At 50.7% G+C, this 15,418-nt stretch overlaps 5 protein-coding genes across 5 annotated transcripts; 2 read left to right on the top strand and 3 right to left on the bottom strand.

Annotated features, from left to right (window-relative positions):
- Window positions 1-2,270: 2,270 nt before the first annotated feature.
- Triagg1_4083 (transcriptional regulator family: Helix-loop-helix) lies at window positions 2,271-5,353 on the top strand (the record flags this gene model as incomplete). Its single annotated transcript, XM_062898447.1, has 2 exons — window positions 2,271-3,089; window positions 3,170-5,353. The coding sequence occupies 2 exons, from the start codon at window positions 2,271-2,273 to the stop codon at window positions 5,351-5,353; spliced, it is 3,003 nt and encodes a 1,000-aa protein (XP_062757103.1).
- Window positions 5,354-7,909: 2,556 nt separating this feature from the next.
- On the bottom strand, window positions 7,910-8,272 carry Triagg1_4082 (uncharacterized protein; the record flags this gene model as incomplete). The annotated part of the gene is made up of 1 exon (XM_062898446.1): window positions 7,910-8,272. The coding sequence occupies one exon, from the start codon at window positions 8,270-8,272 to the stop codon at window positions 7,910-7,912; it is 363 nt and encodes a 120-aa protein (XP_062757102.1).
- A 1,993-nt stretch (window positions 8,273-10,265) lies between these two features.
- Triagg1_4081 (uncharacterized protein) lies at window positions 10,266-11,012 on the bottom strand (the record flags this gene model as incomplete). Its single annotated transcript, XM_062898445.1, has 2 exons — window positions 10,266-10,767; window positions 10,816-11,012. The coding sequence occupies 2 exons, from the start codon at window positions 11,010-11,012 to the stop codon at window positions 10,266-10,268; spliced, it is 699 nt and encodes a 232-aa protein (XP_062757101.1).
- A 704-nt stretch (window positions 11,013-11,716) lies between these two features.
- Triagg1_4080 (uncharacterized protein) lies at window positions 11,717-12,448 on the top strand (the record flags this gene model as incomplete). The annotated part of the gene is made up of 1 exon (XM_062898444.1): window positions 11,717-12,448. One exon carries the CDS (start codon window positions 11,717-11,719, stop codon window positions 12,446-12,448), a length of 732 nt encoding a protein of 243 aa, XP_062757100.1.
- A 197-nt stretch (window positions 12,449-12,645) lies between these two features.
- On the bottom strand, window positions 12,646-15,403 carry Triagg1_4079 (uncharacterized protein; the record flags this gene model as incomplete). The annotated part of the gene is made up of 4 exons (XM_062898443.1): window positions 12,646-13,260; window positions 13,348-14,761; window positions 14,819-15,252; window positions 15,320-15,403. The coding sequence occupies 4 exons, from the start codon at window positions 15,401-15,403 to the stop codon at window positions 12,646-12,648; spliced, it is 2,547 nt and encodes an 848-aa protein (XP_062757099.1).
- Window positions 15,404-15,418: the final 15 nt, after the last annotated feature.

Genomic DNA, 15,418 nt, shown 5'->3' with positions numbered 1-15,418 from the left:
GCTTATACAGGAGCTGCTCGAAGCTGCCCATTACGAGCATGTAATCAGGATCCATCCATTCATTCAATACCAATGTCTGATCAGTGCTCGCTCGGTATTCGGCTGGCCGGTTGGAGTTGCACGGTGAATCTTGGCGCCTTTGCAACGTGAGCCACAAAAGGCAAATGCCAGCTTCGCGCAAGCACAGGCCGGGGGGGGCTTGTTTCGCCGTGGAGGGCTCAGCTTGCGCGCCTCGCGTCGCTTGGCCTTGTTGATGCCGCAAGCCATCGAGATCGCAGAGTGTCTGTCTTCCATGTTGCAATATAACCTGGATGGATATCAACTGCGCTGGCATGGATTGGGGCGGTAGGGAGGGCCCGCTGTCAAGTCGACTGGCAGATGGCATGTCGGCCTGTTCCCGAGCATTGCTGGAGGTTGAGATTGACCTTCCACGGCAGGTATACGTACAGTACGGAGCAATATCTACGTGCACGGTACGGAGTACACGCAGGTCGAATTGCTGATATCCCACTTGCCGTGGCACGCACTTCGCACGGAGTACTTTGAGTACGAAAATGCCACGGGCGCTAGTCCTGTCCTGGTGCATGCAGACGACTCCTCTCCCTTGCGGCATCTCGTGTGAAGGCGTTGATTTGATCCATCCACATGCTCCATGTAGGAATATGGGTACAAGGAACATGCAGGCTGCTTTACTGGACGAGTACTCGGTACCTCCTGACGGGCCGCGTATCCACCCAGCGCCCACGGGTCAGACTTGTACCGGTACCTGAGAGAGGGCATCTGCACAATCACCCAAGGTACCTTAGTACGGTCTCTTGCTGCAGTGGCCGATGTCGATATGCGCGTGCTTTGGGCTAGTCCGCAGAAAGACAGGTATGGGCTCCCTTTCCCCTACCTACGAGTACCTAGTAGGTACGAGTAGGTACATGCATGGTCGAAGGAAGAGGGAAGAGGGCACTGGGCAAAGGGAGAAGAGAAAATCCTGCACTGCAACTGCAACTGCAACTCTGGACAAGGCAGCAGCACAGACAGCCCAGCATCGCCAAGCGGTGGAGCCCGCCATCAATACCATACGAGTACTCGTACATACTCGTACCCAACTCGTACAGCACAGTACAGCACAACCTGAGCAGTCAGTAAGTACCTGAGAATAGAGACTGGAGGCAAAGACAAAACGGAACCTCCCTCAGCAAGTTGGCAGGCAGTTTTTACTGGGCTACCTTAGGGAGGTGGGGGGCTTGTCGGGTAGGCCTTTTCACCTTTTAGCTTTTTCCCTTGCTCGTTGCGGCGTAGCCTCGCCTGATATCGGCTCCGGATCGTACGATGTTCCTGTCGTGCATTGCCTCAGTCTCATCTTGCACCTCTTTTCAGTTTTCCGGCTGTCCGTACCGCATTGCCGTGGCCCAAGCCAGACGCTCCAACACTCGGCGCCCGAGGCCAACCAAGAGAGCAATCAATCCCATCGATCTGCCATTGTCCCGACGATCCATCGATCCATCCATACTCGTACGGTGCGGTGCTGTACATGCTCAGGCGAGCCTAGCCCGAGCCCGTGCAATCCCGCCCAACCCCATCCCGACAGCCTGAGCCTTTGCACTGGGTTGGACTGGAAGAGAATAGCCAGGGAATACGAGTACTCGTACCAAGCCAGCTCGAGCAAAAAAGGAAAAACGGGAAAACATAGAGAAAAATCAAAAGCGAAAAAAAAAGGACAAGAGGCGAAAAAAGAGAAATCCCAGCTGGGCTAAACCCGCCCCCCTGTCTGATCCGGTCATCGTCACCTCTCAGCTTTTTTCCCCTTCCGAGTTCTCTTCTCCTGGCCGCTACGGAGATCCAAGTACCAGCCCTTTTCGCATGTCTCTTCGGTCTGTAGCACGCGCTTGCTAGTCGACCATCAAAAAATCCCATCGTCTCGCCTGCGCGCAGCCATCCCTGGCCATCCCACACCCTCGGCAAGCTCCCACTGGGCGTCTGTCTCAGCAGATCCCGCTTTAAGCTGTCCACCCGCCAGGGAAGCAGGAGGGAAAAAACAGCTGATCTCATCGTGCTATCCTTTGGTGAGAGCGTCCACAGCTTCTGCACCACTCAGTCCACCTGGCCCGTCGACCGCACGATTCTCTGCCAACTATCGAGTCACTTTCCCCCCCTAGGCCCTGACGCACTCCCGCCTGGTCTCAGTCTTTCCATCCTCGTTCTCTGCGAGCCCGGCTGTCGCTGCATGAGCTGATCCGCGAGCTTCCCCCGGTCTTTGCAGCCGCCAATCCCCTCCCATGGCTGATGAGGATGGCACCAACGGGCTTGGGTTTGACGACCCAAGCTTCGGCTTCATAGGCGGTGGCCCCGTGTCTCTCGATGGAATCTCAGATGCTCCCAACTTTGGCGGCGATCCCTCGGCTGCCTTCCTTGACGCTGGAGTCTGGCCTTTAGACGCCTCACCTCAGGCCAACTCGTACGACATTAGCAGCAACACCACCCTCTCTTCAGCCCAGCCAGGATACGTGTCCCCGTCCTGGCCAGCCCCAACTTTTGACCCGCGACAGCAGCAGCAGCAGCAGCAGCAACCCGACTCTGTCGCCTTTGGCCTCCCCAACATCGACCCTGCGTCAGTCTACCTCCCCGGCGTAGCGGCCACCAAGCGGGGCGCCCTCCCGGTGTCCAAACCCTCTCTACGATCTCTAACTGCCCTGAGTCCTGCTCTGCAGGAACAGCTGCGAAACATTGCCATGCCCCCTCATCTTCAGTACGGCTCTCCCAAGAGTGCCTCCAGCCCTGAGTCGGCCAGGACTGGGGCTGCCTCATCGCCAGATGTCTCTGGCGGCTCTCAAAGGGATTCCAGGAAGCGCAAGATTCCTGCCGACGATCTGGATGATGACGACCTTCTCGAGGAGGGCGGTAAGCCTATCAAGAAGACGGCTCACAACATGATTGAGAAGCGCTACCGGACCAACATTAACGACAAGATTGCTGCCTTGAGAGACAGCGTCCCCAGCCTGCGCATCATGAGTAAGAGCGCCAGGGGAGAGGACACAACCGAGGACCGTGAAGAATTACACGGTCTCACACCCGCACACAAGCTCAACAAAGCGACTGTAGGGATCCCATTCGACACTCTCATGGAAAACAAAGAATCAAGGGGCGTCGTGTCCCCAATGGCTAACTAATGATGCAGGTTTTGAGTAAAGCGACGGAGTATATCCGACACCTAGAGAAGAGGAACAACCGATTGCTGGATGAAAATAGCGCCATGCACCAGAGAATCGCCGCTTTCGAGAAGCTGTTCATGGCTGGGGCTATGAACGGCTCTATGCCTCCAATGCAACAGCCCACGCCGATACAGTATCCTCAGGACGGTCAGTCGCAGCAACAATCACAGCAACAGCAACAGCAACAGCAACAGTCTCAAATGACGCAATCCCCGCTGGATGCCCAGGGCCAAGAATCCAGCGGAATGCCCACTGGTCTGATTGATGTTCCAGAGGACATGAAACGAATCCTCTCCCAGATGCCTGGCCAGCCATATCCCGTCCCCCAGCAGCTATTTCGCTCCAATCCGACCGTGGTTGGCCAACAACAAATTCGACCGATGCAGCAGCAGCAGCAGGAGCAACAACAGGGCCAGCAGCCCGGATGGAGCGCAAGCCCCTATTTTGGTAAGCTGATGGTTGGCTCGCTCGCCGGCCTGATGATATTGGAAGCGGTTCGAGAAGAAGAAACGAGCAACGAAGAGCCCCAAGGTCGCGGGCTGTTTGCACTACCCGTGCAGCTTCTCAGGCATATGCCATCTCATCTCAACGTAGGGTTGGCAGGGTATCAAGCCGACATTTCCATCAAGTTCATGCTCCTTTTCGGTCTTGTTTTGTGGGTTTTTATCCCTTCGCTGTTCTCGGCAATGGACCGAAAGCCCAAGAAGCAGCAATCCACTGATTTACATCCCGCCCCTTCACTGGCTTCTCCCATCAGTGTCCGTCGCCGCGCTTGGGAGACTGCAATCCAAACTGTTTGGGTGCCTCATCACAACTTCTTCCTCGAAGCGGCCGCGCTGATGCTCAAGACGCTCAAGCTTAGCGTTCGCAACGTCTTTGGAATCCACGCCTATCACCTGTTGACCGGTTTGACTCCTGAACAAGAAGTGGCCCGCGTCCGGGCTTGGGCCACCGCTCTCGACGCACAGCTTACTGGAGGAGATGCGGAGATTTGCATGAGCCGCCTTATCTTGACGCTGTTGGCATCTGGAACCGTGCCCAATACCCCTAGCGGTCTGATGCTCAAGGCACTCCACGTTCGAGTCCTCTTGTGGGACTTGAGCCAGAAATGGTATCAGCTTGGTCTGGTCAACTTCTTCGCTACCAAGGTTGCACAGCGGCAGTGGAACGCAGCTCGTGATCTAAATAATAGACTCATCAATGGCCTACAAGAAAACGAGATTTCCGAGATGCAGCAAGCAGGATACATTTTACCTGACCACCTGGCTGCCTTGGTCGAACAGGAGTGTGACGCCGTTCTCACCGCCACCGTCATTCAACGAGCCCACAATCTGGCTTTTAACGAGGAAACAACATACAACTCGGTCCCGATTGATGGCATGGACTCGGTAGTCGATGATACGGCGATTGGTTCCCCGATGGATGCTCTCGCCGCCTGGTGGTCAACAGCCAAGGTGCACGACCTTTTGACGACAACACTGTATGGTGCTGAGGAGGTGCCGGAAGACGAAGTAATGGACCTGGCCGTCAAGGTCGCACCATTGGGTTCCAATGCTCGAGCACGGGCAATCTTGGCCCGTTCCGTCCTCGCCTATAAATCCCGCGGAGACAATATTGCTGCTGCCGTTCAGGTCCTTCGGGTCGATACTGGTAGCAACGGCCTGATGGACCCCATGGCACTGACTTGTTCCGAACCGAATCCTTTTGACGGCCTGGCCCCGACTCCTCTTCAATCAGACGTTCCCGATCCCGACCTTCAGCTTTGCCTTCGCTGTGCGGTTGCTACAGCTCACCTCAAGCGACTGGGTGGCGAGTCCGCCAGTAAGAAACAATATGTCCGCACCTCGATCGAAAAGGTGGTTGACTTGACGACGAAAACACGAATGACGCTGTTGAGCTTTACGTCAGTCATGGAAGTTTTGGAGCAAATTCTAGCCCATAAAGATACTACAAACAACTTTGCACCCCTGGTGGAGAGACTAGCCGCCATACTGCGTCTTTGGATGGGCAGCGAACTGGCACTAGATTGTGGTGTACCTCCCGACCTTCAGGAAAGGATTATCAACAAATGCCTGGGCGTTACAAAGAGGATAGTGGGCATGGAGGTAGATACAGGCTACGACAGCATGACAGACGACGAAGGATTCTGATGATTGTTCAAGAGGAGGGGAGAGAGAATGAGGACTACGCGCAACTGCATTTCGAAATCTACTTTTACGATACTCCACTTCATTTGGCTTTTGTCATGCCTTTTTTTTTTCCTAATTTTTCTCCCCCTATTTCCTGCTTTTTCTGGGCAAACAGGTGTTTAATGGAGGACGACTATTCTTTTTCAGACAAGAAACGACGGCCCCTGATACCTGGGAAATGTATGTGTATATAAGAAAGAATCTGTATCAGGAGTCAACTAGCCCCATTACGACTTATCATGCAACAAGGCAGGACACAAAAAAATATTCTAGAGGGAATTTAGGAGGGGCGATTAGGGAACCAGCTACCACTGTATTTTCATGGCAGGGACGCGTGCTCATTATCTATTTTTGGTTTTCACTGAGCTATTTGGGACTTTATTTGCTTTGTTTTTCTATTTCATCATTACCATTGTTCCTTTCCCCCTTTCTTTTCATCTTATCGTTTTTCTTTGTTACTGTGGTTCGATACCTGGCGGGGCGTAGTGATAGGGCCTCATCATTTAGGCACTCATGAAAGACAGGATAAGGGACATTCCGAGTTTAAAAAACAAGTTTTTGGTTCAATTTTCAATGGGTCTCATTTATTACCGTGAATACTCGAGTGTGTACGTTTAATGATGTAACAGAAAAACGGAGTAACGGAGTAATAGCTGGCTTTGGTATTGATGTGCGGCATTTCTGGGGGATCGGGAGATTGTTGTTGATTAGCTGATTTTGATGTCATGGTGGTGCCGTGGGATTGTGGGTGTTTCGTTTTCACGGGTAGATCCGATCGGATGTGATGCGATTTCTGGTCATTTTGTGATTGATAAAGGGTGGCTGACTGTCTCGTGAGACACTCGTATCCTGCTTGTGTTATTTCCTAGCACAATACTTGATACTTGTTAGCACTTTACAATACTGATCTAAGGATCCCCCCTGGCTAGTTGGTAGGCTTGGGATTGTTTTTCTCTTTGTTGCTTGCCTAGAATATTCGGTCCCCAAAAATATAACATATGCAGCCTGTGGTATCATACGGCAAAGATGCTCGATGGGGGAAGGGCGGTAACAATACTTGCAGCTTCGAAATTGCGTAGTGAGGGATTTGTAGGATGATGCTAGTCTTCTGCCTTGCTAATTCAAAATTGAAAGCTATCTGAACGTCTACTTGACTCGAAAGGTACCACCGCTAACCATCTTATCTCTTTTTAGCACTGTTGGTCGCTCTCGAAACGAATAATGTATCCCAAGTCATCATTTAACTTGATCGAGTCTTGCTCACATACAAATTCCAGGACGTCTTGAGCATGCATCAAGTACAGAAAATCAGAAGTGAATTTCAGAGGTGAATTTCAGAAAGAGTTTAATGAATTAGACGCAAAGTTGAATTTCAGCCAAGTAAAGCCAGAGCCTTCCGTCAAAGAAGGTTCCGAGTTACCCAACGTATGGGTGAACAAATTCAGTTGGGTCAAAGGCTGGGCCAACCAAGAAGCCTACGGATCCTGCCAGGGGCAAATTCGATGAATGTCATTCAAAACTCAAGACTATTTTATACCATTGAGCCTCTACAGCCTTTTTTGGCACCCTGGTAGCCGATCTCTCTCTGATCCCAGGCTCAATATCAGCATGCCGTTCTTCAGCCTTGGCAGTGAACTGCTAGGGACAAAGTGAAAATTCTTTGAATATTGAGGAGGGGATTCAATCTAACGGCTTGGGCGTCAATGTCGCTCAGGCGTGATCTAAAGTTACGATGCAGGCGTATTTTACTACCAGCTGGCCTGGCTTTCAGAGGATATTGAGCAAATATAAGCTGCTTTAAAGTGATATGCACGCTCTAATAGCTTGTTTGGTTTGCTTTTACACCAAACGGCCGTAACCGAATCATTAGAGATCTAATTCGCCACTCCATGCTGCCTCACCTCTCTTGGTTTAAGTAGTAATCGTAAGCCCCTTCGAATATTGTACAATGATTATAAGACTAAGGAATACTACTATAAATTATTCACAACGGCTAACCCTTCTGTGCATTTTGAGAGTTGATATGATGACGCTAGGTGGAAAATTGCTACTGTATTCATTCATGAATCTGTAATACAATCTCCGATGTCTGTGATTAGGCAGGGAGGAGAAAAGCTAAGTGTGAACAGGACACCGCAAGGGCTTACCTCCTTATCAACACCGTTCATTCGACGACTATCCTAATGGCAAGTCAAGGTATCTCTTACAAGCTACCCTATCAAGTCTCAGTTACATCACGGAATTCGAAAGGTTGACAACACGCGGCATTCCAGTCTAGAGAGTCAAACGAATGAGGCTGCATCAGGATTCTACGTGCAGTCCTATGCTTTGCGTATGTGTGCGTGCAGAGGTATCTTTTCACCATGACGAGCCAGTGACTTTATGCAAAGAGATGATTGCATCAATTTTTAACTATTTTTATAAAACCCTCACATCTTCCGCCATAACTTGTGGTCAAGAGATGGCCCCCTCGTGCTGGTGCGCTGTAAGTCTCAGCGCCATTCCAACAATATGCGCTTATGAGAAGCAACCACCGTCAACGCAAGTCTTGTCGATGTGGATCGCGTTTCCGTTCGCCTGCTGGAGCTGGAAGCAGTTGATAGTGTCGAGGATGACGTGGGCTCCGCCGCATGAAAAGCCCTGACCGCAGACTCCAAACGCATGGCCACCGTCGGGATTCTGGAGTCTAGCCGAGGAGAAACCTTCGCCCAGTGGCGACGAGACGGCATTATCGCCAAAGTACTCATCCAGCGTGAGGGTGCTTCCGGTGCAGCCCTCGCCACGGAAGAGGACAAATTGAGCGTGAGAGTCAGCAACAGCGGGAGCGATGAGCGCTGAGAGGGCGGCGACTGTGGCCGAGAGAAGAGTTGTCGTCTTCATCATGAAGGATCTAAGAGATTTATAGAGTGATGGTGGCTTGGGATTGATTGAGATTGATGCGTAAATGTAGCCAGCTGGACTTGGAGACAGGCCGGCATTCGACGATATTTATAATTCCTAGATTAGGGGATGAGATTTTGCGAATTTCTCCTTCACCCTCATGTGAATGGAATCATGAGAAGTCTCACCTTGGAGTATAGAGCAAGTAACTGCCGATCCTATACTGATTAGGACCTATACCCGAGTCTTATAACGTAAATACGGTAAGCTAAGTTTAACACAGAATAAGCGTAGACACATGATTCGACTCTCCCCCAACAACGCAGAGAAGGCGATTATACTCGAGCGGAGTATATATCACAAAGGATTATGGCGCAGATTCATGTGAGCATGCTTGTTACATGTGTATTCACTACCTGGGGAGTCTGGTGTAAGATTCTGGGTTGTGCTATGTAAGGATTAATATAGCAGTATTTCAGCGCCAAATGATTCATGCGAGATAAATTGTATTATCTTTTGGAATGTGCATAACTCTGTAGCCTATTTCTCTTGTGCACAATAGAATTGGTCAAATCCTAGGAGCGCTGCTTGCCAAACTGATGCCCTCAAGTTCTGTTAAATTCAGAGGTAAACAAGGACGCTTTCTAGGTTCTGGATCTCAGGGCTGACATAGGAATAGCCTCTTTCCTGCTGCGGAAACTTCAGCAACTTAAATTCGCGGATTAAGGGCAACCATATAAGCATGCTATGGAATCTTTCGCTAATCTCGTTAACCTCGCGGGGTATTTTCACATAATATCTTACCAATTAGCCATATCTTATGGCAATACTTTCCATATCAGGCAAACAAGATAGTTGCCCTGTTGCTCGTCCACCGGATCGCCCGCTACATATAAACCCAAGTATAACCGTTTTATAACCGTTGAAACTGCCACTCTTTCTATTATTATTGTCTTGATCATCTTGCGCGCGCGCTAGTCCTGTGCTTATTGTTTACGCGCGCACTAGCGCTGTACAGGGAATTGTGATGATAACATGAACCTATTCCCTGGACTAGATCTAATGCCATAGGGCAGGGAGATTTCAAAGGGATGGATGTATATATTTGTATTAGTGAATAGAATTGAATATGTTTTGGAGTATATTACATTAACTCTATAGTTAGTAGAATATAGTAAATAAAGTAAGTACTTGCAAGAGGTGAAAAGACAGAGCAGCATAGGCAATCCTGCTAAACCTGGAGGGGAAAGCAGCGTGTTCTCAACTACAACCCGTCATCATTCCCATAAAGTCATCTATCTTTCAATGACACGAATTTATGTACATTAGCAGTTTTTGCAATTCTTTCATGGAGATTAAAGCTGGCGGTCCTCTCTTGTAAATTTTCATATGCAGCAGCAAACTTCAGCGCGTCCAAAGAGAGCACAAAAAGGGCAGATTATTGCATTGGGATTCAAGCCGAGATTATTCATGACATCCCTACGCAGAGTATACTATTGGCAAGTGAGTATATCTTCTAAATGCAGTACAGCGTAGCCATATTAGGCTGCTGCCCATCGCTACTTATTAATGTCGCTATACTCATCTACTCATAAAGTAGACAAGAAATCACAAAGGCTGCAATGAGCTCTACATACCCAAAATCTTGTACCCCAAAACCCATTGCCTCCTAAACAGCCTCTCCTAAAGGATTCATGCGTATGGCACCCGGGTATTCATGGTGCGTAATGTCAAATCCTTCCAGCAAACGCAACTATACCAACCAGACGAATTCCCATTTCAAGTGTGCGCACCATTGTCCCATTCCAAAACCCATGTATACGTCTCGTCCGTCCCAGGTGTTCAACTTTGGCTCCATAACCTTCTATGACGATCCGAATTTTGCCAAGTTTCTCTTTCGTCTCTTTCGAGCACGCGCCGTCCCTGTACACGTCACATTGGCAGATCTGGTATTGGGAGTCCACGAACCACGTCGACAGGGGGAGTAGATCCATCACGATCCCGATCTCCAGAGCACGCCAACCATGCGCTCTTGAACGAAAAAGATGCCATCCTCGTCAAGCGAGTAGCGGGGCGTTATCTTAGTATTGACAAACTTGCTTAAAAAGCCCCCGTATAGCTTTACGGTAGGGTAAGCCTGTTGAATGATCAACCCCCTCTCTGTATGTCTTCTCTCGAAGAGGATTCGGGGATAAACCGTGCTGGAGCGCATATATAGCTGGCTGATCTTGATCGTGAGGTGTCCGTCCGGTCCGCGACGTTTTCCTATCACGAGTTCGCCGGAAGGTACGTACGTGGTGTATACAGGATTGTTTGTCCTTACACTATATACGTCACGTCGTCGAGGTCGAATTTGAGGGACCAGATCTGATGATGGAACTGATTCATCCGCTTCTGAGTCTTCCGTTTCTGAGTTTTCCGATTCTGATTCGTCTTCTTCTGGGTCATCCGCTTCCGTTTCAAAAACTTTTCGGAAGTCTAATCCTCCGACCTTCCTTTCCTCGAGATTGTCTGCTCCAGACTCTTCTCGTGCATAGTCCTACAGGGCAGACATGTCGAAAGCAGACTCGCCCCCATCAAATCCATTATTTTGTTCAAGCTCGTCTGCTTCGAGCTCGCCTGCTTGAGGTCCATCTACTCCAAAGTCGAATCTGTTTGGTTCATCCAGTTCCATTGGTTCGCTTGGCCCATCCGACTCGCGTGATTCGCATGGTGGGGGTGCATCGTGAGGATTTTCCATTTCGAGGATGGTTATGGGTTCGTAAAATACCGTGTATAGGTAGGCTTCAGCGTGATACTGGAAGAATGATAAAGAATGTTGCCGGTGTAGAGCGTTGACAGATCGTTTGACGTTGGCAGTTCTCGCGTGATGGAAAGCGAGAGTAAACGGACCTTGTGCAGAGGCAGGAGCTGTCAAGTCAGTGTCAGTATCAACCGATAGATAAAGATATAGCCTGTCCAAGTTGAGATCCGTAAACAACATGGACATGTCAACCCCCAAATTCTCATTAAAGAAACTGCAATTGAGTTGATAGGAAAGATGGTCACAAGAGTGCAGTTCCACATATCCATCATGTCAACCAGCGGGCACCTACGCTTTGATACCGATACGTCATGAGTGCATTCCAAATGAAATGAAACAACATAGCCTATGACAGACAAGGAGATGGATTTCTCCTTCTTCATAATTGCACCCTCAAAGCTCTCCTCACTCCTCACATTCTCCCCAATTCTATCCCTCCCATTCCCACTCCAGGGTAAGCCCCATACCGTACCTGGCAGCCCCCAGCACGTGGCACAACGTCATCCCGCCTTACACTTTGCTCTTATCCAATCCCTCACAACAAAACACCACCAACCGCACACATCTCATCTCACTCACTCACTCACTCATTCACATCCTCAACTCTCATCTCTCCCATATTCCTCCAACACAAATCCGAAATGGCCACCACAACAACAACAACAACATCACCACCCCCTCAACTTCAACCCCAACAACCCTCATCCCCCTCGTTCCCCTTCCCCCGCGAATACTTCTTCCCCGCCTTCTTCACCCGCCAAACAAACATCACCATCCACCACGCCCAGCTCACAAAATGGTCCGCCCTCATCCTCGCCTACGCCCGCCACCACCGCCTCTTCCGCATCACAATCTCCGCCGCCGCAGACTCCGACCTCTTCTTCAACCGCGCCATCGACCGCCGACTCAGCCCGCCCGACATCCGCGAGGTTCTCGACTTCATGCGCAAGGACGGCCGCGCAGAGTTCATCCGCCCCGGCGCCAGCAACGGTGCCGCTGACGCCTCGTCGTCTTCTGCTTCTGATGCTGCCAGTGGCGATGTCGTGTTTTTGTACTGGCGGAAGCCTGCGGAGTGGGCTGCTCTTGTCGAGGCCTTTGTGGAAGAGACGGCGCAAAAGGGGAGCGTCTTGACCGTGTATGAGCTGACAGAGGGAGAAAACACCAGAGGAACAGGCAAGTTGAACCAAGAGACTCCTAGTCATATAAAATCACGTCACTCGAACCCAGCCAAGCGCACCTGTGCTAATCAAGACTTGGCAGAGTTCCACGGCATGGACAACCAAGTGCTCATGAAGGCATTGAATATCTTGGTCAAACGGGGAAAAGCTCAAATCTTCGGCTCCGAAGACTCTCTCGGTGTCAAATTCTTCTAAAGTAGAGAATTACCCAACTAGACCAAGTACGGAACAGGCTACAAACCGCAGCCGGACATACTATCCTCCCATCCCCAGCAAGGCTATTATTAACCGTCCAACACCGACCAAGATTCCGCGATCCACCCTCCCAAAAACTCCGTCATATACTTGCATCATCCAAATATGTCATCACTTCCTCCGCATAAACACATGTCCTATTCTGTGTCGAGCAGAAACTTCTTGTCAAATCGCACTTGCTGTGCCATTGCTACGTCGAGAAGCCAGTCAGGCGATACCACACGCGGTTCCATATGGCCCTTTTCTGCCATGTCCCTGAAGCGTGGCCACAGCTGCTTCTCCTCCGGGGTGGAACCGCTCAGAAGATAGACCGGCTCGGGAGGTGCAAAGTTGTCTTCCTCTGCAGTAGTTGGCTTGATGGTCGATCCACTTCGTGCGCGATATATCATGAACGTGGCACCGTTGGCTTCCGCTATAGCGCGATAGCTGTCGGGTCCATTCTTGATCTTGTCGGTGCAGTAGACGGGAATGCCTCGAAGGAGCTTGCCGCGGTGAGCCTTGGCCCTGCTGACGGACCTCTCGAGGTCAATGTCGTACTTGGATTCGGCTTCGGAGTCTTTGAGGATAAAGTCGTCCACGTCCTGAAGCTTACCAGTCTCGAGAACCTTTTCGATAAACGTAGAGGATATGACGGTAGGGCCGCGGGCCAGGGCACACAGGAATTTGACCGTCCTCACAACATGCGGCGCGGCTAGGTAGTCACAAGGCTGGCCCTCTAGGACAATTTGAATACCAAGATCGCGGAGTTTTCTCTGTAGATATGCTGTTAGTAATGCGCCCTGATCGGCCGGGACAAAGGGAATTGAACAAACAAAAGGAGGGAAACAGTTGCAACTCACCCGATCTTGATCTTCTTTATTTTGGTTACCCACCCATCTTGTAAACCCCGTTAGGATAACGCGCATTTCGACGCCAGGTAGAGATGGCCGGGACTTCTTGGCCGGGCGGTCTTCGTCATCTGCGTCATCTCTATGGCTCGTTGATTTTTTGGCACTCCCAGCCTTCTCCTTTTCTGCCAGCTCTGCGGCTCGCTTGCCACCAAATGGAGTTCCTGGCTTGGTATTTCTCTTCTTCTCCTTTTCATAGAGCGCAATATCTGGAGCAATTGTTGAGAGCATGTTCATGGCCTTTGCCTTGGCACTACGTCCCCCGCTGGAATTGGCAACCGGCGTCACGTTTTCCTTGCCAGGCCGGGATCTTACTGGCGTGACTTGTTGCGCAGTACGCCGACCCTTCTTTGCAGCAGCAGCTGAAGGAATGATATCCTCTTCGCTATTGTCTTCCTGCGTGGTGTCTGAATCCCCTCCGTGCGCCACCTCGCCTATCACTACGCCCTCCGCGGGACCGTGTGAATACGCGTTGTCTTCAGCAGCCTCCAGGATCTTTCTCTTTCTCTTCGCTCTTGGGGACATGCTCTCCTCACCCCCGGGGTAGAACAAATCTCTCAGCCGAGACTCATTGAAAGAGGTCTGTCCGATGATTTCGCCCAGATTTGTCCGAGGAGGGAAGTGGTTGTACTTTTTAATGTTGACAGGCTGGATTTCGCATTTGGCGTAGCATTCTTCAACCCAGAGGTGATTTACCACTGTGATCCCCCACTCAGGAGCAGCTTTGCACTTTTCACTAGAGTTGCGAGCAGTAATGAGATGGGTGTTATCCGCTTTCATAGTCTTGGTAAATTCGGCGCCGCAAGCCTTGATAAGGTTCTCGAGGTAGATGCGAGCCTCGCCACCGTAGTTGGACACGGTGATGCGCAGATCCTTGAACCCTGGGATGCCATTCCTAGGGATGGGGTAATGGAGTAAGCGACGCAGGGGTGACGTCCAGTCGTTGTGAACAATGAGGAAATAGAGCCAGGACAAGTTGCCAACTTCCTTGCAAGCCTGAGAGGCTTTCACGTACTGCTCGCCGTCTCGGTACTGGCAGATCAAGGTAGTGCACTCTTCCACATCCTGCACCAATCGACCACCACCATACACGATGATATCTTTCAAAGCCTTCTCGAGGCGGGGTGTTATCTTTAGGTCGGAACCGAGCAAGATAAGCTTGTCCTGAAAGACGGTAACAGGCGGTCTGGCCGAGTTTCCGTCAGACAGAGATATAAACTCAGGGTTCGCTGATGATGCGCCGACCAAGTTGTTATTTGACGGAATGTCGAGCTCTTCATCGGCGTCTTTTTTCAGAATTTCGGGGTCGGGAAGAAGATAGGGACCCTCGTCGATTCTCTTTCCCAACTTGAAGCAATCATCAAACCTAGCCAAAGGTATTTAGCCTTCTTCAATTCCTCACAGCCGCCATTGACACACTTACCAGTGCGGCAAAACTATCTTGCCCTTCCAGGCTTTCCCCATTGCAAACACAACCTTGGGATGGTCCATGGACAGCGCGCAGACGTGTGTGGTCAGCCTGCCCACGTCCTTTGACTCCTGCCCTCCCAGCGCCATGGTCGCTCCCAAGATGCTCTCCTTGTCCATCTGCGGCAGATCCGCGCACGTAACCACGACTTCGGAGAAGATCATGCGGGGATCGGGCGAAAACGGCCGTACTTGCGCTTGCTTCCGCCGAGATATTGAAATGGTGATCCAGTGCGTGTTGACAACCGGAATCATGTACGCCTGCGAGTCGATGTACTGCGGGAAGTCAATCGTGTTGGAGACGATGTGCGTGACTCGGTCAATTGGTATGGATCCATCGCGTCGATAGTCGACCGTTGTGGCGCCATTCTCCGTTAGAATAGTCGAGAGCTGTCAATGACGATGATTAGAATGCGTCAAGTCTGCCGTAGGGACCACAAGTAGGCAGCACACGTACACTGCTGATCAGTTTCGGAGCCAGCTGCGCGCTGGGGACGAACGCGACGAAGCATTCGCTGAATATGCCCTCAGCATCAGCCATGTTGTGAAAAATCCC

The sequence above is a fragment of the Trichoderma aggressivum genome (assembly GCF_033847375.1).
Source record: "Trichoderma aggressivum f. europaeum strain CBS 100526 chromosome Unknown scaffold_012, whole genome shotgun sequence".
Classification (NCBI taxonomy): Eukaryota; Fungi; Ascomycota; class Sordariomycetes; order Hypocreales; family Hypocreaceae; genus Trichoderma; species Trichoderma aggressivum.
The sequence above is the reverse complement of the archived record's forward strand: the minus strand, read 5'-3'. Positions and strand labels throughout refer to the sequence as shown.